Source organism: Nycticebus coucang, chromosome 1 (genome assembly GCF_027406575.1).
Source record: "Nycticebus coucang isolate mNycCou1 chromosome 1, mNycCou1.pri, whole genome shotgun sequence".
Classification (NCBI taxonomy): domain Eukaryota; kingdom Metazoa; phylum Chordata; class Mammalia; order Primates; family Lorisidae; genus Nycticebus; species Nycticebus coucang.
The window spans coordinates 136,161-159,861 of NC_069780.1; the positions used below are offsets into that span (position 1 = coordinate 136,161).

The following is a 23,701-nucleotide window of genomic DNA, read 5'->3' on the forward strand; positions in this document are numbered from 1 at the left end:
TTGCTGTGAGCTATGATGCCATAGCACTCTACCAAGGGCAACAGAGTGACAATCTGTCTCAAAAAATAAAAGAAATTTTACTGAATATACCCATTAGATGAAGAGATACTTATGCTTGCAAAAATAATATTCTCTTAATTATTTAACTTAGGTTGATCTTTTTTCAAATTGTAAAGCCTACAATTAGGCTTTTTCTAGATCAGTAGCTTCAATTTTGACAGTATCTCAGAATCATTTGTGAAGGTCTTAAAGTTCCATCTATATCAAAATGTATGTATATTGAAAGCTTGGTCCCACCTCTGAAGAATCTCATTCCTCAGTAAGATTTTGTGTGGGTCATTGGTCTTGCCCTTTGACCAAGTTTTGCAGATATTTCTGATAATGCCTGCTTGGGTGCGAATTCTTTTTTTTTTTTTTTTTGTAGAGACAGCGTCTCACGTTATGGCCCTTGGTAGAGTGCCGTGGCATCACACAGCTCACAGCAACCTCCAGCTCCTGGGCTTAAGCGATTCTCTTACCTCAGCCTCCCGAGTAGCTGGGACTACAGGCGCCCGCCACAACGCCTGGCTATTTTTTTTTGTTGTTGTTGCAGTTTGGCCGGGGCTGGGTTTGAACCCGCCACCCTCGGCATATGGGGCCGGCGCCCTACTCACTGAGCCACAGGCGCCGCCCTGGGTGCAAATTCTTAATGGAAGAAAGCACCAGGTGTGAGCACACAAAGACCATCCTAATTTCTTACCCTCCACATGCTAGTTGACATCTGATAGAACAAAATTAAAAGGTCAGCAAGTGAATGTAACATCCTCGTTGATAGTTCCCTTTTCAATATAAGGACCAGACATAAGTTTGTGTGTGTTTAGGAATGTACAGCATATTTTTCTTTCTTTTAAGGAGGCACAAAATATTGATAAAAAAATAACATGTTCAATTACATTTTTAGAAATACACGTGGACATAGGAATGGACATAACTACAAAGCACAATCCAAAGAATGAGGCAAGCCTAATCAAATTTGTTGACTGATGAAGACAAAAAAACGAGATATAAAGACGACAGACATTTACTTTAAAATACTGATCCACTTACGTGACTATTATAAGATTCGGTCAAGTGAGGTACAATAATTTCAGTGTGTCCCTTCGTGCCCATTGTTCCAGAATCTAGGAGAGGCCTTAGATTTGCTAAGCAACGGCTATTTGAAAAGATAATAGGTCAAAAACTTATAAGTGAGCAGTAACGATGTGAGCAAAGGATATCCTATCACTGCCTGTTGACCTTTACACACACTGATCCCTCTTGACTTGAACGTAGTCTTACAGAAAACATCACTATCAAACAACCCACTGTTTGTTGGTCAACCTAGTCATTTCTGTCCTTCTCTTCTACTACAACTAGTACTAACAAATCTTGGGCTTTATTAACTTTTATCTCTATGTTAATTCTTAACTTATCACCCTTTCTTCTCTTGCTTTCTATTTCTTCTTTGGTACACGTTCTACCCTACATGTCTTCTCAATATTTACTGTATCACAAAAAATATTAACCTTATTTCTATCTACTTATATATAATACTTATTTTTCACACTTCAATTTCTTCAAATTTTCTTTTTTCCTCTTTTGCCCAAGATTACAAACATTTCATTGTTTTTTTGATTGATAGATTTTCCTCTGCTAACACATCTGATCGAACAGCCTAACATTAAGGAGTTATAAAATGATGTAAGAGCTTATGTAGGGTGCATTTACACTCATCTACTCATTTAACGATATTTACTAAATGACATCATGTGTTGGGTACTGAGGATACAGTGATGGAAAATAAATGTCCCTGGATGCATGATTTACTGAAGAAAAAATTCAAATAAACATACATATCCATACAAGTAAGTGCTATGAAGGAAAAAGTACAGACTGCTGTGAAAGACCATCATAGGGAGAGCTAACTTAGAATTCAGGGGTTAAAGAAAGACTGTTAAAAGAAATTTAGGCTGAATCTGGAGGATGGGGGGGGGGGGGACCTAAACTTGGAGGTAGGCAGATTTGAGGTCAGGAGTTTTTGACCAAGAAAAATAGAAATTTCTGAGGCTTAAGAATGACAGCATGTACAAGTTCCTGAAGTAAAGAAGCACTAACGGCCACTTAGGCAGGTGTAGCTGGAAGAAGAGAAATCAGGGAGGACGTGAATTGTAAGCTAGAGGGCAGCCAGGCGGCAGGTACTCTATGGAAAAATTTAGTCTATGTTACAGTTTTCAATTTTATTCTAAATATGATGAGAAATCACCAAAGGTTTTGTGGGTGTGAGGAGTACAGGAAGAGGAGTACAAAGAATAATCAGAAAATTCAGTAAGTAGCTGTGGGAAACAGAAGTGGGAAACAGGAACATACCTGTCTACATATCTCCTGGCTTCCACATTGTCTAGAGCTGTGATAATTATATCTTGTTTGGTATAGAACTCATCACTGTAAATGGCCTCTGTTGCCGGACATACTTTGTTCAGGTGTGCATCTATTTTTATTTGAGAATTTATTTTCAAAGTTGCATCAGCAGCGGTGTAACTCTTAGGTTTCTAAACAAATAACAAAAACAGGAAGAATATTAAACACACAAAAAAGAACTATAATTGAACTTACACATTCTTATCACTTTAAAATGTACATATGAAGTGCAAGTAATGAGACCAGTTCATATTTTTGGTTTCTGGAAATTATATTCACTACAGTCACACTACCTTTAATAAATCACATTAGTCCAAGTAATTTACACATTATTAATAAAAATCTAAATAACTTCTACCTCAGTTTTTAAAATAATATGTGAAAGTTTTTTAAATAATAGGTGAAAGTCTTATTAGAAGTACATTTTCCCCTAGTAATGTTTGACTTGGTAAGCGCCTACAATAAATAAATAAATAAGAACAAATTTAATAAAATATTAGCAATCTAGAATTCTGTAGAATCTCTGCAGAAAATAAATTCTTAGGAGTATGGCAGATTAACATTTGGCACTAAAATCTTTTAAAACTGTTACTAACATGGGGTAGAAGTATTTTCAAAGATTATTGCTTATGTTTCAATTTTATTTAAAACAAAGAGTATAGTAGTTTCCCCTTATACACGGGGAATATATTCGGCTCCTAAGGATGCCTGAAACTGCAGATAGTATCAAACCCTCTAAACATGATGTTTTCACATATATATCTATGATAAAGTTTACTTTATAAATTAGGCACAGTAAGAGATGAATACCAATAATAATGAAATAGAATAATTACAACCATGTACTTTAATGAGAGTTATGTGCCTGAGATCTCTCTCAAAATACAGTATCTTTTTGTATTTACTGTACCTACCTATTTTCAGACCATGGTCTCCTATAGATAACTGTGGGAAACAGCAGGCTGAATTCCTCAAGGGCCTTCCAACTCAGGGTGAAAGTCAGGGGAATGTCTACATGACTATCCTTGTGTGAGGATTCAGCAGTACAGGCAGACTGTGTTAGGAAAGTTAAGATAACTCAGGGACGAAACTTGCTTCCCCCCTTCTCTTCTTCCTGTATACATTATCTGGCTGCTTTACATGTTCCATTATCCTGTGTCCCCGTTTACCCTTTACCCAGCCTTCCTGGGGGGGCTGTCATCTCCCCTCTCTCATTTTTAACTTTGCTGTGCATTCTTGCACATATATTCTGTTATGTATCCAACAAAAAGATTCCTGAGAAGCAGGACAGGCTGCTGCTTGGCACATAAAACAATGTATGCCCTTACTGGCTTGCAAGCTATCTGCCATAGTTTGATGTAAAGTCTCATAGTTTTATAGCACCGTCTCCCTTGCTGATCACTGTCCCAGGTTGGGGTCCATGAGATAGATCCTCAACAGACAACAAAGTGTGAAAAGTGAGACTTCAGGTAAGGGAGACTACTATACCCTAAATATAACTCATTCTTTCATTTAGAAATTTAGTTATCATTATTAAATCACTGTGTCATGTCAGGTGCTACCAAAGTTTGTATGTGCTTAAGACACCTCTCCCAGACCACTCTGTCAGAATTTATGTATCTAGTTTTAATGTTTTCTGTCTCTTTTCACACTGTTAGACTAACATGTTTCATTCAGTATTCTCGGTGTATAATCAATTCAAAACTTCATTAGAGCTCAAAATAAGAATAGCCTTTATAGTTGTGTGAAATACACCAAGTTAAGCAAACAAATTTTTTAACATTTAGTCCATGAGACTCTGCTCCTCTGTCCTTTACATGTGGATAAGTGAGGCGATAAGGTTACTGTGCCTCCTGCTTGTTACTTTCTGTTCATGATGTCCCTAAGCTTAGCTTATTAACACTGGCCACAAGTTTGTTCGACAGTAAAGAGAAAAACATTTCTAAAGCAAATTTGCTTGATCAACACTGCTTCTTTACTTAATATTTTGATCTCTATAAAAAAGACCAAGAACAAGCATTATTTTACAATAAAAAGGGATTTTTAAATAGTCAAATAAGATCAAAAGAGCACAAAAATTTTAAGTGCTAAACTTTACCTATTTTATAACAGACCAGAAAAAAAAGTGCCAAATTTATGATCTATCAAAACTTCAAAGTAAGAAAAACTTTCTAGGTCAGGTGCAGTGGCTCACCCTGTAATTCCAGCACTCTGAGAGGCCAAGGTAAGTGGATCACCTGAGCTCACAAGTTTGAGACCAGCTTGAGCTAGAGTGAGAGCCCGTCTCTAAAAATAGCCCGGCATTGTGGCAGGCAGCTGCAGTCCCAGCTACTCGTGAGGCTGAGGGAAGAGGATCACTTGAGCCCAAGAGTTTGAGGTTGCTGTGAGAAATGATGCCACAGCACTCAGCCTAGGGTGACAAAGTGAGCCTCTGTCTCAAAAAAAAAAACTGTCTCTATATACCTTCTTTCTAAAATTAATATGTAAAGACACGTTAGTGATGACAAAGTAAACAAATACTGCCCATGTTTCACAACTCAGATTTTAATATCCAAAGTCAAGGAAAAACTCAATATGCTGGGGCAGTGCCCGTAGCTCAGTGGTTACGGCACCGGGCACATATACCAGGGCTGGCCTGTTCGAACCCAGCCTGGGCTAAACAACAATGACAACTATGGCAACAAAATAGCCAGGCATTGTGCTGGGTGCCTATAGTTCCAGCTACTTGGGAGGCTGAGGCAGAGAATTGCTTAAGCCCAAGAGTTTGAGGTTTCTGTGAGCTATGACACCACAGCACTGTACTGAGGGAGACATAGTAAGACTCTGTCTCAAAAAAAAAATCAATATTCTGCATTAAAAATAATTTCATACTTTTATTTTGTCCTTCCTACTACTTGATAATGTAAGAAATTCTAATCAAGGACACTTTATGCTTATTCAATCCCCATATTCTATTTATAAAAAGGGAACTCTCTTCCTTTTTGTATAGGACAATAGATGACTTAAAAAGACTAAGGAGCAACATACCTGTATGTGATGAGGGCGGAATAGGAACTGTCTGTTTAAGTTGGATTTTTCTATCAAGTCAGGGTCTGTAACTGTAACCTAATGTCAAGAAAAAATAGCTGAAGTTACATTACGGATAAATTTTAATCTATTTTGCTATGCTTGGTATGACTAAAATAACCCCCAGGAATTATTCTAAATTATTTTGGCTAGTACGGGTTATAACACAAATATTCAAAAAAGGTTACCAATACTTCTCTTTTATATTTAATTGAACTTAACATTTAGCATAGTACACATCAAACAAAATACTTGAGCCCGACTCCAATTTCTGTTCAAAACTTAAAAAAAATTATTTATAACAAAACAGAGGCTATAAAGATCACTACCACCTTTTAGAACTATGTAATGAGTTACCCACAGAGGAGCTAGCTCTTCTTCCTAAACTTATATTTATTCTTAATCTCAACTAATTTGGGAATAATGCTTAAAAGTTTCCATTTGAAAGGAACTCTGGCTAAAGCAGAGGTCTCCAAACCTCTGGGCAGGCTGCCTGCTTTTGTGAATAAAGTCCTACTGGAACGCTGTCATGACACTTGTTAAGTACTGTCTGTGGCTGTTTTCATGCTCCTAGGGGTACAGCTGGTCCTTTAAGACTCCCATCCTAAAGGACGCAAGAAGTAAAGACATTCAAGATAATCTGAAGAGTATTCAGAATACACTTGTCATTTAAGCTAGTGTTTTTAAACAAGCTTGCTCTAAGTGCAGTATTTCTCAGACTGTGTTCCAGTTGTTACATGCTCATTGGTGTTTACAAACACATTGATTTTTTTTTCCTGAGACGCTTTTTTTTTAAAGAGACAGTGTTTCACTTTGGTAGCCTGACTAGAGTTGCAGTGGCAGTCATAGCTCACTGCTGCCTTGAACACCTGGGCTCAAGTAATCCTCCTGCCCTAGTTTTTAGGTTAGCTATGACTATAAGTGTGCACCATCATGCATGGCTGTTTTAAAATTTTTTTTTGTGCAGATGAAGTCTCAAACTCCTAGCCTCAAGTGATCCTCTTGCCTCACTCAGTGTGCCTAAGCGCTGGGATTACAGGCGTGAGCCACTGCACCCAGCCCTACATTCATTTTATTTTAGCTGGTAATTCCCTGGCATTTTCAACATTTCTGCATAAGGATGTTATGAAAGATTAAAACTATCTTTTTTTCCTCAAAATGAGGTTTTTATTAGAAAAGATAATTTTGAACTGTTTGTACCCTCATATTAATCTGAATGAAAAGATAATTTTGAACTAAGATTTTACACACCAAATTCCACTGTCCACTGCAAAAGAAACTTTAAAATCCATTCAATGTGAAGAGCATTCCTCCCTGACTCAGTTTTCTAACTACACATTATCATGATAGCATTAACACCAGCCAGAATTTATATTATGTACGCCACTGAAAGCTCTTTAGACTCATACTTCAAGCTTTTTATATTCTAGGGGGAAAGGTTAACATGAAGATTCATTGATACCTGAGATGTAAAGAACTTTATAAACAACCCTAAAAGAACACAAGGCAGATAAAAGGACACCATATTATACCTTAATGAGCCCATTTGATTACTTTATCATTTTCACTGAAACCTGACCATGGCTGACAAATGGTATAGGTTACCTGCCTCCCAAATGGACTTGTGGGGTGACTTATGGCATATTTCAAGGCTCCTATGAAATAAAATTAAAAATGCTCATACTTGGGGGTGGAGTGTTTTTCAGTCAAATTCTATGCAGGACATCAAACAAATTTGGCAGATTCTAAAACAGGGGTATCCAACTTTTTTTTTTTCTCTAGAATACTTTGTAAGAATAAGAGTAGTCTTGGGCCACAGTAAACTAATAAAAGATGAGTAGCAAGGAAAAGGCCCGTGAATACTTTCTGTATTCACAGATAAGCTAAAAAAGTCTTCACTAAATCAGCATGCTGCAGGTTGGACATCTAGAATAACATATACCTATTTGTTAATGCCCTTACTCTAAGCAAAAATCCATTGGTATTAGTGGGATCAGGGGCTTTTAGGATACCTTAGAGGCACTGTGTTGTTTTAACTGGAGTTTGTTCTTTATAGCTGTAAAAAAGAAATTTTACATCACATATAAAAACTCTTATACTGTGTCTCATGCAGTTATGATGCTATACTGAAAAATGCTGACAGGTTTAGCATCCATTACTTCAACTATCTTTTGGAAAATCTCAATAGATAGTGTAACAGGAAGTAATTTATCAATTTGAGATTTGAGTAAACCGACAGGGGAATGAGTTGATGAGTGAACCTAGTTGACTGCTGAGCATTTGAATAATTATGTTCCTCTATTAGGATCAGCGCCTGTACTCAGCAGCTAAGGCGCCAGCCACATACACCAGAGCTGGCAGGTTTGAACCCAGCCCAGGCCTGCCAAACAACAATGACAACTACAACCACAGCACTCTACCGAGGGCAACATAGTGAAACTCTATCACAAAAAAAAAAATGTTCCTCTGTTGTTGCCTATATAGCATTATGAATGTAATAACTCTCATTAAATAATGAAACTACTTCTGTGTGAAAAATGGTTCTTAAATAAAAAACCAACCACTATTGCTAGTAATGAAAGACATCCACACAAGTGATGGTTCTTAACTATAAAATGGAAGTTATATACAAATTAAACAGTAGAATATAGTACCCAAGAACTAGAATGTGAATAAATTTATGATATCCTCTTCACACTACATGAACTATGTAATTTGAAGATTTCTTAGTAGAACACAATTGAAAAATTGACTATCTTTGTGTTTTTTGTTTTTGACTACTTATATTTAATAGAATAAATAAAAGCTACTTTTAGCATTTGAATTAAGTGCACATATGTGCATGCACATACAGAGGACAAGTTCTCAGCTTTGAACAATATGAACTTTACATATGATAATTATACTGGCACTGAGAAAAAATCATTAACTTACTTCACGTATGTTTACTGGGGACTAACAGTAGTTCTCTCAAATAAAGAGTAAAGACACCAGGTCACAAAGTGCCAACTCTCAGCACCAGAGAGACTTAAACCTTCACAGGTGAAATGACGTTACAAATCAGAGACTCGCCCAACTAGTTCTGTGGAACTATTACTTTTCTCAAATGGAAAAAAAATCCAAGTTTATGCTAAATAGATTTAAAAAATTAGATCTCTTTTAAAAATCCTCAGAAGTGTATTTTATAATGCTATATAAAATAAAATTGCTGGTTTATAAGAAAATGCTCAGTTTCAGAGTTATGAAAAACAAAATGACCTGAAAACACAGATTACGTAAACTGAGGTCCCAGAAAGGAAAATTAAAAGCAGTCTTTTGGAGAAAGTAGTAGTAAAACTCAGTGTGTATTTGCATTAATACACCTGAAAACTGTTTTGTGGACAGCCAATACTGAATGGAAATTCTAAAACCAACACTAAATCAAGTTTGAGGCAAGACACCGAATGGACAATAATTGAATGGGAAGATAGTAATTCCCTTCCGTGATAGATAATCTTTAGCCATCAGAATTCAGTTATTTGATGTCTTGGGAAGCAGTGTCCATTGAGTTTTCCTTTCTGACCTGTACAGACTCACTGCTGATGGACAATAATTCTCGAAGTTCCTTATTTTCAAGCTCTAATTGGGCTAGTTTTTCCTGAATCTTACAAAACTGGTCATCATCCACCTGAACCGCTTTCCTCATCACTTCTCCCATTTCACAGATTCTGTCAATCTGACTTTCAATTTCTGCAGAGTGAGACTGGTGAGCTTTCAGGACTGGTTCAGCACCCACTGCTTTTTTAGCAACCATTAATTGTAACATCTGTTTCCAGTACTTGCTCATGATGAGTTCCAAAGCATCCTGGTGTTCCTCCAAGGAAACCCACAGCTCTCTGTTTTCCTGCTGCAAGTCTCTAATCTGTGTGTTCTCTTGGGACAGCAGAATGTGAGGTTTGTATTTGGTCATGTCCTTCATATCGGATGCATCCTCTTGATACTGGTCCGGAAGCGCTGTCCCCGCCTCCCGCATAGCGGCCACTCGCTGGTGCAGGGCCGCCGACTGATCCATCAGTGACTCAGCGGCTGCATCGTGCTCCCGCAGCCTCTCCAGTAGCGTCTTGGCGTCTGTCAGGATTTTTTCCATGGTGCAGCTCATATCGGCGGCAAGTCCCCTGTCCAGCTCACCTGTACAATTTGCTCAAATCTTCCCTCAGATTAAAACTATCTTTTAACACAAAAGCTTAATCAATTCATAACTGTGATTACTGATACATGTATAAGAACTTTTCCTTCCATCTCCTTCATTCTCACTTTTTATTCTCCTCTACTTCTGCCTTCTACTGGACTGATCAAGTTTCCTAGATTACAACCTCCCGCCCCACAAACTGGTCTAGAAGCCACATGTCTATTTTTATGTGGCTATGCTCAAAATTTTAACATGTACATGTGATTTAAGATGTAATTAATTAAAATCTCTGTCCTGTTCCTGAACAATTTCCTATCTCATTTATTTAAGTTGGAACTCTCACCGTCTTCCTTCCATGGTATCAGTGAACAACATTTTAGTTACTCGTATTTCTAACCATCTCACTCAGTATTAACTTAATTAAAAGTTTTAAAAAATCTTAAGTTTAAAAAATTTTTAAAAATCTTTAAAAATCTAAGAATTCCAACAAATGCCTCTGCTTCTTCTTTATATACTGACCACATTATCTAACAGTCCTTTCAGTAAGAACCACTATGCATAATCTTTAAACATTTTACTTGTCAGGTATCTTGACTTTGCCCTCCTTCTTGCAAGCTAACTTAGCTAAGTATAGAAATCTAGCTTGACAGTAATTTTCCCATGTACTGTGAAGATACCCTTCTGTTACCTTTTAGCATATACTGCTGATGGTAAGTCTAGTACGCAGTCTTTATCTTTGTCTTTGATTTGTTTGGGACTTGTTTATCTTTTCAATCTGAAAACATTTGTCTTTGTTCAACTCTGGGAACTTCTGTCATTATCCTTGAAATACATTGTTTCTTATCCATTATCTTCATGTTCTCTGAAAATTCTACTAGACTTATATTAGACCTTGCAAATGCATCATCCTTCATTAAAAGAAAGGTATCTTTCTAAACTATATTCTGGGTACTAATATTTGTTTATTCTCGCTTAGAGCTAAATTTTAACATTACTGATTACATAGAAATTATTTTTTTGTAAAAATTTCATTGCCTTGTTTTTTCTCATTTCTATTCCTCCTTACCTTTGACAATTTTTAACTTTAAAGTCTGTTCTATTATCTGCAGATTCTACTACTGTCAGTAGCTCTTCTATCATCTATAGTTCTTGTGGAATTAATTCTTCTATTTTCTTTGACTGATTCTTGAGACGGTTCCTTTTTTCTAGGGGACTATCGTTCTTCAGTGTGAATTTTCTTTACTGGAGATGTATTTTTCTGCCCAGTCCTACATGCTCTGGGTATGAAGTGTTGCCTTCTATAGTGCTACATCTGTTTCAATCAAAGCTCTGAAGGTTTCAATGGTCCTAAGTTGGTTATATTTATTTCTCTGCTCACATTTTCACATGAGATAATTCTGGACCCCACACAACCTGAATTTTTCTAATATTAGCATTTCTCATCTTAAAAATTTAACAACTAATAAAAACTACCTAATACAAATAACAACAACAATAATGTGTTTCAAGTTTGCAAAGCCCTTTCTCATCTGATCTTCACAATACTGTTACAAGGTAGGTAGTACAAATTTCAGTTTTACAGTATTAGCAAAGAAAATTGAGGAGTAGAGAATTAAAGTAATTTGTCACAAGGTCACATAATTTTTGAAAAGTAGTCAGAGGAGAATCAGAATCTTATAATTTCTAGTTTAATGCTCTATCCTTAAATATTTCAGATCTTTGCGGTGAAAAAGATCAGCTCAAAAAAAAAAAAAAGGCAATGACAGAAATACAAATTTTTAACTCTCAGGAATTTCTATCTTACCATTCCCTTTTCTTTGCTTGTGCCAACACCAAGTAAAGCGAAATTTTTTAACATTTCACAGCCTATGGCTCCACACCCTACCTATGGAGGAGAAAAATGACATTTATCAGGTTAAATAATATGACTGTTTACTTATTAAAGGGCAATTTCATCATAATTTTCTTCAAATGTACAGTAAATACATACTTTTTTTTTTTGGCCAGGGCTGGGTTTGAACCCACCACTTCCGGCATATGGGGCTGGTGCCCTACCTGCTTTGAGCCACAGGCGCCGCCCATGTACATACTTTTTAAAATAACCTGAACAGTTTCACAGTTCTCTTTGTAGAGATCTTTCACATCCTTTGTTAGGTACACTCCCAAATATTTCACCTTCTTTGGCACTACTGTGATAGGAATAGAGTCCTTGACTGTTTTTTCAGCTTGGTTATTGTTGGTATACATAAAGGCTACAGATTTATGGGTGTTGATTTTATAGCCTGAGACATTGCTGTATTCCTTGATCACTTCTAAAAGTTTTGTAGTAGAATCCCTGGTGTTTTCCAGATATACGATCATATCATCTGCGAAGAGTGAAAGTTTAATCTCTTCTGACCCTATGTGGATACCCTTGATCGCCTTTTCTTCCCTAATTGCAATGGCTAAAACTTCCATTAGCAATTGTGGTACATGTATACCATGGAATATTATGCAGCCTTAAAGAAAGATGGAGACTTTACCTCTTTCATGTTTACATGGATGGAGCTGGAACGTATTCTTCTTAGCAAAGTATCTCAGGAATGGAAGAAAAAGTATCCAATGTACTCAGCTCTACTATGAAGCTAAATTATAGCTTTCACATGAAGGCTATAACCCAACTATAGCACAAGACTATGGGGAAGGGGCCAAAGAAGGGGAAGGGAGGGGGGAGGTTTTGGTGGAGGGATGGTGATGGGTGGGGCCACATCTACAGTGCATCTTAGAATGGGTACAGGCGAAGCTTACTAAATGCAGAATACAAATGCCTACATACAATAACTAAGAAAATGCCATGAAGGCTACGTTGAACAGTTTGATGAGAATATTTCAGATTGTATATGAAACCAGAACATTGTACCCCTTGACTGCACTGTACACAGCTATGATTTAACAATAAAAATAAACTAATTAAAAAAAAATTACCTGAACATTTGTTACTTTCATTTTGCTTTAAAATATTTAATAGGCTTAAATATTGTCTCAAAAAAAAAAAGAATAAACCAAATAAAGGATAATATTTGCAATTCCTTTGAATAGAAAACATCTAAAAATTCCGAAAGTCAAACACTGGGCTCACTTTTATATAACATAGAAACAAACAGCACAAAACATTAGTACATTTTAATGAAAAAAGACTCCTTACTTTTAGACATTTCTCAAAACTCATTTGATGGACAGAACTATTTTAAGACTTCTCTACTAGCATTTTTTACTTTAAATGGATAATAGATTCCATATGCATGTAAAAGCTCAGTAGTAGCTGATTTTCAAAACATTTTTAAAAAGATTACCAAAACCCAGTATTTTCAGTATTATGATAATAAATGTCAGAAAGAGAGGTTTTGTGCTAATGGGGAAACATTCTGTATGGCTCACTAAGACACTCAGAAAGACAGAATTATGCCTATGTTCCTTCATACAGTGGGGAAGAAAGCCAAACATGAGTCCCCATTTTAAATATAGTTCTAGAAAATCATTTAATTTTCAAAACTGTCATATTTGTATGTTAATTTTAAATCTATTAATTCTTCAGAGCAAATACTTTTGTAAAGGGCAGACAATACCTCCAACTTTGTAGGCTGTTCTCCATCACAACTGCTCATACTCTTTCTTGGACTTGTATTTGTTTTTTAAACTAACTTGCTATTCAACAGCAGTTCGAATACACTCCATATCCCTACAATCACTTACTAAGAAGATGTTTAGATTCTGTAGCTTCTGACACAAAGTGTCTCCAATGCAGGCTCGCAGGGCATCGTACCGATCTCCTCTGAAGAGAACATCGTATACCAAGGAAACAGCAAAGCAAAACACATTAAGATTAGCTTCATTATGGTTAATATTTTAATGTTGTACTTAAGAATAGAATGCTCTTTAAAAGTATTTCCAATCGATCAGATGAATTCTTATTTGAAGGAGAAAAGACATAAAGAAATATGTTTTTTTTTTTTTTTGGAGACAGTATCTCACTTTGTTGCCCTCAGTAGAGTGCTGTGAAATCATAGCTCACAACAACCTCCAACTCTTGGGCTCAAGTGATCCTCCTGCTTCAGCCTCCTGAATAGCTGGGACTACAGGAGACGGGAATCTCACTCTTGCTCAGTGGTCACTGGTCTGGAACCTGTGAACTCAGGGCAATCTACCTGCCTCAGCATCCAAAGTGCTAGGATTACAGGTATGAGCCATGGCGCCCAGCCTCCATTTTTTCTTTTCCATTTGACTTAATAGTGTTAAGTCCAAATGATTTAAGTGAAGGTCAATTTCAGTTTATTTAGAAAAAAATTTGTTCTAAGCCAAAGGTTTTTAGGAAAATTTCTTAGAGGAATGTATGAATGGACTCTGGAGTTGTTAACCCACTTAAATTGAAGCAGAAGTTTGGGAAATGTGTACTTTAGAGAGAATAAATCTCTAAATGTGTACTCTAGAGAGAATAAATCTCTAAATGTGTACTTTAGAGAGAATAAATCTCTGTAAGAGATATATGATTGCAAAAGATGAAAAATGACTGGGTGGCGCCTGTGGCTCAGCGGGTAGGGTGCCGGCCCCATATGCCGAGGGTGGTGGGTTCAAACCCAGCCCCGGCCAAACTGCAACAAAAAAATAGCCGGGCGTTGTGGCGGGCGCCTGTAGTCCCAGCTACTTGGGAGGCTGAGTTAAGAGAATCGTCTAGGCCCAAGGATTTGGAGGTTGCTGTGAGCTGTATGAGGCCACAGCACTCTGCCGAGGGTGATAAGGTGAGACTCTGTCTCTACCAAAAAAAAAAAAAAAAGATGAAAAATGACTAAAGACGGTAGTAGAAATTTTTTTAATCTAACATTGTTACGATATTTTAAATGCTAACTATTCTCATTGTATACAATTTAAACTTTGCGATCATTACTTATAAAATAATAAAGAGATATAGTATAATGATACTTAAAATGACTCTTAAGTAGAAAAGAAATGACTGCAAAAATAAATGAATTAGGAGAAAAGATAAAACAAATGGATGTTTAGACAAAAACTCTTTAAACTCTATATGCTTCTTATTCAACTAAGAAAAAGCAACAGAAATTTCAGTATTACCGTGGGAGAAATTCTTCGCACTCAGGTTTGCCTAGGGATTCGACAATATCTGCTGCTTCAAGATATAACTTAAAGTAGAAGATTAAAAACACAATTTATTATGTATAAAACTTAAATTACTACGAACAGAAGTTCTTCTTTTCTACAGTTATTTAATGATTAAGGGAAAACTTATTACAAATACCAATTTAGAGCAAAATAATACACTAAAAATATAATTTTTAAATATATATTATATAGTACTACATTCTTTCATTAAAAAAATGTAAAATCTGAAGAAACTATTAAAAAACATATAACTTGATTGTTGTCACTTAGTCATCCTAAAGATGATATATTCTAATTTTAAACCAAAGGAAACTTCATCTCCAAATCTATTTTTTATAACTACATAAAATCTTTGGAAGCACTATTCAATTTTTTTATTACGTTTTGAGAAGAAAGTACCTACTTTTGTATGTATGTTCCAGGTTGGATAAATTATATGTCATCTATAGCTACGTACACGATAGAGAAAATAATCTCGGACACCAATATTTTGGCATTTTTAAAACTATTGAACAATTAGTTTAAGTAAATGAAAAAAAGAACTGATTCTTACTCTCACTTTCATTTAAGTAACTTACATGGCTAAAATTTGAACATGATCAAATACTTATTAATTATAACATAAAATCTATATTAATAACAGTATTTTATTTCTCATGTTAATAGCTGTATCTAAACCACACTTTTATTAATGTATTCTGTTTAAAAGAAATCAAAGAATCAGCAGCAAAATAACATTACATACTTTTTAAAATATAAAAGATAAATGTTTTACCCAAAATGTCTTAAGTATTTTAAGAAAGAAAGTGCCAATTATTCCTTCTGGTTACAGAAATGAGAGTTGTTATTCATGTTGTGATGTTTTCACCCTGCATAGTCCGGAAACCTGTGCCGTGCCTGTGTCTTCCATCTTTAGACGTTTACATTCAGGAAGGGAACTGAAGATTCATGATGCAAAAGACTCCATGGAGCAAGCTCAAGAGTACTGAGAGCTGAGAACACTAAGCTGACAGCAGTGGAGATCAGCTAAAGACAGAAAACTCTTCCCCTACTCTCACAACTGAGGGAAATACATTGAGAAGACAACTTTGGGTTATATCTCAATAGCCCCAAAATATCATCCTGTTGAAAATACAGTGAGAAGACAACTTTGGGTTATATTTCAATAGCCCCAAAATATCATCCTGTTGATTTCGATTACAGAAGTAGGTTTTGGAGGCATAGTAATTGCATCTCTCTGATGCATCAAAAACTATTTGAAGGTTGCTTTTCAAATATGTTAATTAATACTACATAATAATATGTAACACATTTATTTTGTGAGTAGAGAATTCAACCTTAAATTTATCAATAAAAAACATTAAAATTCAGAACTAACCCATTGGCACAAAGGAGAAAACTTTCCTGTCACAGCTTTTAGTACTTCTTGACTGGCAACACCTCCTACTGCTGCAGCCAGAGGGGCTAAGTAGCCCCGGGCAGTCCAGGAGAGCCAGCGCATGACATCTTCATCCACTTCAGGCTGGGACATGCCGTGAAAGAGAGGAGGTTAATGGTATTCATATAGCACACTTAAAATTTCAATGACTAATATGAGAATTTATAACAGAATTTAAGGTCTAAGAAAGCTACTCGATTTCCGTACTGAACAGCTTTTAAGTCAAAACTGTCCCAAGCTGAGGCCACCTGTTACTTTAGTGCCTCACTTTACCAGGACTTGCGTATTTGTCTTTCAGAAATCAAGTCACCTTCGGGCACTATGTAGAATTTACTAGACAATCTATCACTTACAGTTTTTGTTAACGGCTCTGGGACACCAATCAGCCAATATTTAGAAACAACCAGAATTTTTTCAAAAAGTTCGTTAATGAAAATAAATTAAAATAATAGGATTCATAAAAATAAGAAGCTATCAATTTATGCTGGAAGTGTAAATAGAAAGAACTGTAATGAATGACATAATACATTGTTAAAAGATAATTTTCTCAACTATATTTAAAAATTCAAATTATGGGGCGGTGCCTGTGGCTCAGTGAGTAGGGCGCCGGCCCCATATGCCGAGGGTGGCGGGTTCAAACCCAGCCCTGGCCAAACTGCAACAAAAAAATAGCCGGGCGTTGTGGCGGGCGCCTGTAGTCCCAGCTGCTCGGGAGGCTAAGGCAAGAGAATCGCGTAAGCCCAAGAGCTAGAGGTTGCTGTGAGCCGTGTGACGCCACGGCACTCTACCCGAGGGCGGTACAGTGAGACTCTGTCTCTACAAAAAAAAAAAAATTCAAATTATGTTGCTAAAAATAAAATTTATTAGTATTATGAAGGAAATACTATAGATTGACTTTTGAGCTACCATTTTAGCACAATTTCTTATTTGTGAAAAAGATCTTTGCATAAGTTCTGGTTTCTCTTTCTATTATGAAAATATTACTAATCTTAATTTTAATTTTTTATTTTATTACTTTTTTTTTTTAGAGACAGTTTCATTTTTTTGCCCTTGGTAGATACCGTGGTGTCACAGCTCACAGCAACCTCCGGCTCTTGGGCTTAAGCGATTCTCTTGCCTCAGCCTCTAGAGTAGCTGGGACTATAGGCACCCGCCACAATGCCCTGCTATATTTTTTGTTTGTTGCAGTTTGGCCAGGGACGGGTTCGAACCTGCCAGCGTCAGTAATATGGGGGCGGTGCCCTACTCACTGAGCCACAGGCACTGCCCCACTAATCTTAATTTTAACCTTAAGCTTCAAGCAGGGCTCCTGAAACCCTATATAAACAATAGATTTTATATATTTTTGAGGGAAAAGGGTTTTTACTATACTTTCAAAAATATTTGTGGTACAAAAATGGTAAATAGGTACTCTATTTCAATTTTCTATAACTCATTATTTTCAACTATTAAGCACCAACCTCAACTCAGATTATGATTTAAATTGTGCCATTTCTGAAAAGAGATGGTGGTGACACAACATAAGCAATGACGGGAATGACAACAGCAGTTAGTCTGGGTGAGCACATGCTGTGCCAAGTTGTGTATTAAGTCTGCACATAATCTTTAAAATAATCCTAGAAAATATACCCTAAGAAAACTGAAACTCCGAAAGACTACATAATTTATTCAAGATTATAAAGCTAGTAAGCAGTGAAGCCAGGATCTAAACCCCTGATGGCCAATTTCACAGCGATAGTCTCACCATTTATTAGGTCATGTTATCTCTCAAGATTCTATTTTTTTTTTTTAGGTAAATAAACAAGCATCCAAATCCTGAAATGTTTTGGTTACCCTAGGATATGGACAACAGCCTAAGTCTACATTTCTGCACACAATCTCTAGAACAGGGGTCCTCAAACTGCGGCCCACATGAGGCGGTGTGATTGTATTTGTTCCCGTTTTGTTTTTTTACTTCAAAATAGGATATGTGCAGTGTGCATAGGAATCTGTTCATAGTTTTTTTTTTTTTTAAACTATAGTCTGGCCCTCCAATGGTCTGAGGGACAGTGAACTGGCCCCCTGTTTAAAAAGTTTGAGGACACCTGCTCTAGAACATAGGTATAACTACAAAGAGATACGAAGTATAGGGCTTAGCATTACTAGGGAACAGAATATTATAAACTGATTTTTAAGTACAGAAACAGAGACCAAACCCCCACGGAGCCACCTCAGCCATCATAGCACTACAAGCCTACAAAGAGCAGAGGGGATGAAGTAGTCATGCAAACCAGAGCAAAAAGGCCAAACAGTAACAAAGCATAGTCTAAGTCATCCAAAGAAAAAGAAGCCCCACCTTAAGTGCACAAGGTTCTGAAGAGCATGACACCCGGCAGGTCTCAGCCCTAGCTACAGAGAAGAACTTCTCCGGGAGAGAAAGAGGTGAGCAGGAAGGGAAGGGACACACTCTGAAAAACAAGGCTCAAGGAGGGAAGCAGAAACCAGAGACCATCAAGACAGCCAACACCTCTCCACCAAAATGAAAGTCACCATTAAATAAAGTCCTTTTCTGTATCCTGAGAGAAGACAATGTTATAAAGTAGGAATCTAAAAAGCACCCTAAATCCTTACCCTGTCCCCAAACTAAGCACTAAGCACAAAAGTCTGTAACACAATGCTAATGTTAAAAAAGCAGAAAGTTAGAATAAAACATTGTAATTACTGAAAATTTCCTCCAAACTAATCACAAGTTGTATAAAATCTGTTGGAGTGAATTACATAAAAAGCACTTTGAAGATGGAGGAAAAATATCTTGAATTAGCAATTTAAAAACCAACAACCAAAAACAACAATGACAACTACAGCAACAACAAAAAAATAGCCAGGCATTGTGGTGGGTGCCTGTAGTCCCAGCTACCTGGGAAGCTACGGCAAGAGAATTGCTTAAGCCCAAGAGTTTAAGGTAGCTGTGATGCCACAGCACTCTACCAAGGGCTACATACATAGTGAGACTCTGTCTCAAAAAAAAAAAAAAAAAAAGAAGAGAAATTTAAAAACAAGAACAAAAATCATCCACTCTGCCTCTCCATAGAGGGAAAGAAATAACCAATTAAAGAATATCTTAATCTACATATTAAAATGGGCTCATGGTGTACCTGAGAAAATGAACTGAACACTTAACTCTTGAGATCTAATTTGGTGACACTATTAGATTTCACAGATGAGGACAAATACCAGGGATGCCAAAAAACCATATACACATTTTAAGAGCTATTATCTATGTATTTCTTTTCAAAGTTGAATTGAATTATACTACCAATGTGGGACGACATTCACTCAAAATATGGCAGTAATCAAATGAGTGCCAGTGTCACCATTTAACAGGCAGGACAGTCAAGAGAAAATGGCAGAAGCACCAGTTCTTTGAGGTGTACAAAGACTACTTCAAAGTATTTGAAATTTGAAAACGCTGTGGATGCACAGTGACAGTGAGGTGTGAGTGTGCAGCAAGATCCCCAATGTACCCAACAGCTGCACGCATCTGTGGTGAGAGACACACGGTGCATGTGTGACCTGCACGCAGGAAGGCCCAGGAGACCTTGCATTGGTCATGCAGTAGTTCCCACAATCAGAAGTGTCTGGACACTGGTGGTGACCATGTGAGCACCTCCTGTGACAACGGAAGTCACACGTGTCACTTATATTCTTTTTTTGTTATGGGTGTATATGGAGTGTTACAATTTCAATACAGTTTTTTCCTTTCTTAAAATGTATACACATTTTTTTTGGACCCTTCTGTAAACAAGGTCTCAAGGCAGAAAGACTGGATTACTGTTAAGAGTACAAAGATTAGGCTGGCATCTTGTTTATCCATAGCAAGATATAAAGTGAGATATCTATCAGTGAGGAAAGAAAAGATACTAGAATTTTACATCCAGTTAAGCTAGTTTTCCAGTATGAAGGATAAAGAAAAAATGTGAGACATAAAAACTCAGAATACTATAATCCTGGGCAGCACCTGTAGCTCAACAGAGTAGGGTGTTGGCCCCATATGCTGGAGGTGGCAGTTTCAAACCCAGCCCTGGCCAAAAAAAAAATAATAATAATACATAAATAAAAGAAAAAAAAGGCACTTACACTTGCACACTTCAGCGGTGCCAATAAAAAAAAGAATACTATAATCCTCAGCTCTTTCTGAGAACTGTACTATAGAAATTCACGAAACATGGTTTTGAGACTTAACCTGAAAGTCACAATAATCAAGACAGGATGGGCCTCGCAAAGAGAAATAATTAACATGAAGACAACAGAGCTCAGAAATAGGCCTACACACCATGGTTAGCAAGTGCTGGCGAAGATGCCCTCACTTTTGCTGGAAAGAACAGTGTTTTCAGTAAATGGGCCAGAGTTAGTGGACATTCATACACAGAAAACTGAATCTTGATCTATGTGTTGTACAGTATATAAAAACTCATGAAACTGCACAAAATTAGTGTACAGTATAATTATGTACACTGATCTATACTTTGCATGGTCATGTCTTGAACCATACTTTGCATAACATACAATAATTAAATTATTAAATTACTAAGTTATAAAACTTCTAGATGAAAACAGAAGAACTGTGACTTGCGCTAACAAAAATTTCTTAGGATAAAAGGCACAAGCTACAAAATGAAAAACTGACAAATTGAACTTAAGGGAATAATTTTAAAATACGTATCTGATAAAGGACTCATATGCAAAATACACAAAGACAATGCTTTAGAAAAGGCACCAAAAAAGAGATAAAGAACTTTCCTAATAAGAAAATAAAAAACCTAATTAAAAAATAGGTAAAGATTTGGAAAGACAATTTAGTAAAGAAGGGGTATGGATGGCAAATAAGCACCTTAAAAGGATGTTCAAATTCATTGCTGTTAGTAAAATGCAAATTAAAACAGAAGACACTACACATGTCAAAGTGATTAAAATTGAACTGACAACACAAAGTATTGGAGAGATACAGAGCTACTGAAACTCTTACACATTTCTGGTGGGAATGCAAAACGTACAGCGACTTTTTAGAACAATTTGGCAGTTTGGTTACAAAATTAAATATAAGAGGTCTGGCAATTAAGTCCATGAACTTGTCCTACAGAAAGTGCTATCTCCCTCATTGTTGAATATTACTACAGTCACCTCAGAGGTACTGCACCAAAGCCAGCACCTAGTCCACCCTTCACAGCAATTTTTCTAGAATGAGTTTATGAAGTTAATTGCCAATGACAACAGCTCTGATGGCCATGCCGGAAAAAGAGTTCCAAAAGTGCTTTGAAGGATAGACTAGGCACTGGTATCAGTGCACAGCTTTCTGAGGGGAATACCTCAAAAGGTGCTTTAGTGACATTTAGCAACAAGGCATGTGGTGCTTTTTCTGGGATGAGTTTATGAACAAACTATAGGGGCTGACTGAGTTTGGGTGTGAGCTAGAGGTGATTATAAGGAGGCATGAGGGAACTTTTTGGTATTACAGAAATGTTTTGTATCTTGACAGTGGTGATGAATATATATGCTCACACACTTGGAAGTCATTGTGTTCAGTTGAGTTGTGTACAGAATTTTGTACACAACTTCATATAAATTTTACCTCAATTAGCCAAATAAGTCCCTAACCATATCCTTCGGTTTAATCATAGACTTCAACTCTATTTCTAGCTTTTCATACATTTCCTTTCTCTAACCATTAAATACACAACAGAAGCCATTTTATGACTAGTGAGCCTCTGCTTCAGTACATTTATTCTTTTTTCTCTAGTTATATACATATAGGAAATCAGAACTTCCTACCACTGATATTAAGACTTAAATTTCCCCTTTATTTTTATAAAATAAGAACAAAAATAATAAAATGTTCAAAAAATTACACTAACACTGCTATGTTAACAGCTTCTTAAATGAAACTGTTTACTGGCAGACACAGGCATTGGCAGCACAAAATAACATTATCTAGGTGATATGTTCAAGTCCAATCTGATATGCAAAATGTGACTAAAAGATGTGACTGCATAATGTATAAAAGAGGTAACTTACAGGAAAAGTTGATGCCTTATAGAAAATGAGGTTGAGTAAGGTCAACAAACCAAGTAAAGGAGAACAGAAGAACAAAAGACATTAATACCAATAATGTGACAGCAAGAGCAGGGCACAGTGGTCACCTGGCACACGGCAATCTAAATGCTTCACAAAATTGAGACACTAATGTCCATGACAACCCCGTGAGGCAAGTCGACTGTTTTACAGGGAAAAGTAGAACCTGCCTAACCATACAATATCAACAAGTAGCTGGGATTTAAAGGATAAGAAACTATTAATATAGAGAACATTTATATGTTACAAACAAATTTTTTGAAAGCATGAACTTTGAATATTCACCTTCTCTTCCAAGGTTTCACTTATCGATGTTGCCATTTTGAATAGTTCCTCTGAATCTTGTTGGCATCTGCAATTCAAAACACTCTTAACTTCACTTTACTCAACTGCCATAAACAGTAGGGCATATTCAAAACTAAAATTATGAAATACATTAAAAAACATGGAATTCTGCTAACAGATAAAAGTATTTCATTGGCTTAAAGATAACTGGTTTATAAATATATTACTTCAAAATCATACTTAACTCAGGACAGTAAGATTTAGTTTTAAATATACAAAGCAAAAACATTTTCCAACAGTACTCTGACTTAATAAAGTATAAAGTAAAAATAAATGGATTAACAATTGAATTAATTCAGATCTTTGTTTTTAAAAGTGGTAGCTTTTAAAGGCTTCAAAGTGGGAAAAATTCACATTTAGTATGATTTAATTTTTGTAAACTACTCTCTACACCCAAGAAAAAGGGCAGAAAGTCATAAAGAATGTCTATATAGTTCGAAATATGTATTGATATTGCAATTTCAAGGGGGTTACTTTTCTTAAAAAAAATCAGTTTTTGAAAAAAAATTACTTTTAAAAAAGGAAAATCATTATGTTTAAACAGGAAACATTACCCGATATTTGGCTTACGACTGTACTTCTCCTGAAACTGGTCCAAGGCAAGCAAAGCTGTGTGAATCTGTAAAGGCGCCTATTGAGAACAATAAAAATTGGCCAATTGCTTTCATGTGCTAGGCACTGTGTTTAATGCTTTTTAACCACTATTTAATAATCCTCACAATAAACAGATCAACTTAATACTATTATCAACACAATTTAACATATGAGACAATCGAGGCTTAGAGAAGCTGATAAGCTTACTGTAAGGCCCTAGGGTACATTAACGAAAGGGTTTCTGAAAAGCAAAAAGAAACCCTTCTTTCATTCAGAGAGAACTTTGTAAAGCAGAGATCAACTCTGAAGGAAATAGTTAAAATTGACAAAACAAAGCATAGGGCCAAAGAAGATTAGCATAGGAATGAACTTATTCAAAGGGAGATAGCAAA

The 23,701-nt window shown here is 36.2% G+C and overlaps 2 protein-coding genes across 2 annotated transcripts in view; both read right to left on the reverse strand.

Moving 5' to 3' along the window:
* Window positions 1–23,701, reverse strand: part of UBA6 (ubiquitin like modifier activating enzyme 6) — a 79,242-nt gene that overhangs the window by 22,814 nt on the left and 32,727 nt on the right. The window contains exons 12-20 of the mRNA XM_053582363.1: window positions 23,270–23,346; window positions 22,656–22,722; window positions 16,203–16,346; window positions 14,777–14,844; window positions 13,403–13,481; window positions 11,475–11,555; window positions 5,464–5,541; window positions 2,386–2,567; window positions 1,087–1,192 (exon numbers count right to left, since the gene is read on the reverse strand). Of these exons, the coding sequence (XP_053438338.1) occupies window positions 1,087–1,192; window positions 2,386–2,567; window positions 5,464–5,541; window positions 11,475–11,555; window positions 13,403–13,481; window positions 14,777–14,844; window positions 16,203–16,346; window positions 22,656–22,722; window positions 23,270–23,346 (882 nt within the window). The remainder of the gene's footprint in view (window positions 1–1,086; window positions 1,193–2,385; window positions 2,568–5,463; window positions 5,542–11,474; window positions 11,556–13,402; window positions 13,482–14,776; window positions 14,845–16,202; window positions 16,347–22,655; window positions 22,723–23,269; window positions 23,347–23,701) is intronic.
* Window positions 7,496–9,686, reverse strand: LOC128569272 (suppressor of IKBKE 1-like). Its single transcript, XM_053571067.1, has one exon. It carries the CDS (start codon window positions 9,638–9,640, stop codon window positions 9,017–9,019), a length of 624 nt encoding a protein of 207 aa, XP_053427042.1. The 5' UTR covers window positions 9,641–9,686; the 3' UTR covers window positions 7,496–9,016.

What these genes read in the sequence shown, in the direction of transcription:
- LOC128569272 (XM_053571067.1), bottom strand. Translation starts at nt 9,640, where the DNA reads ATGAGCTGCACCATGGAAAAAATCCTGACAGACGCCAAGACGCTACTG.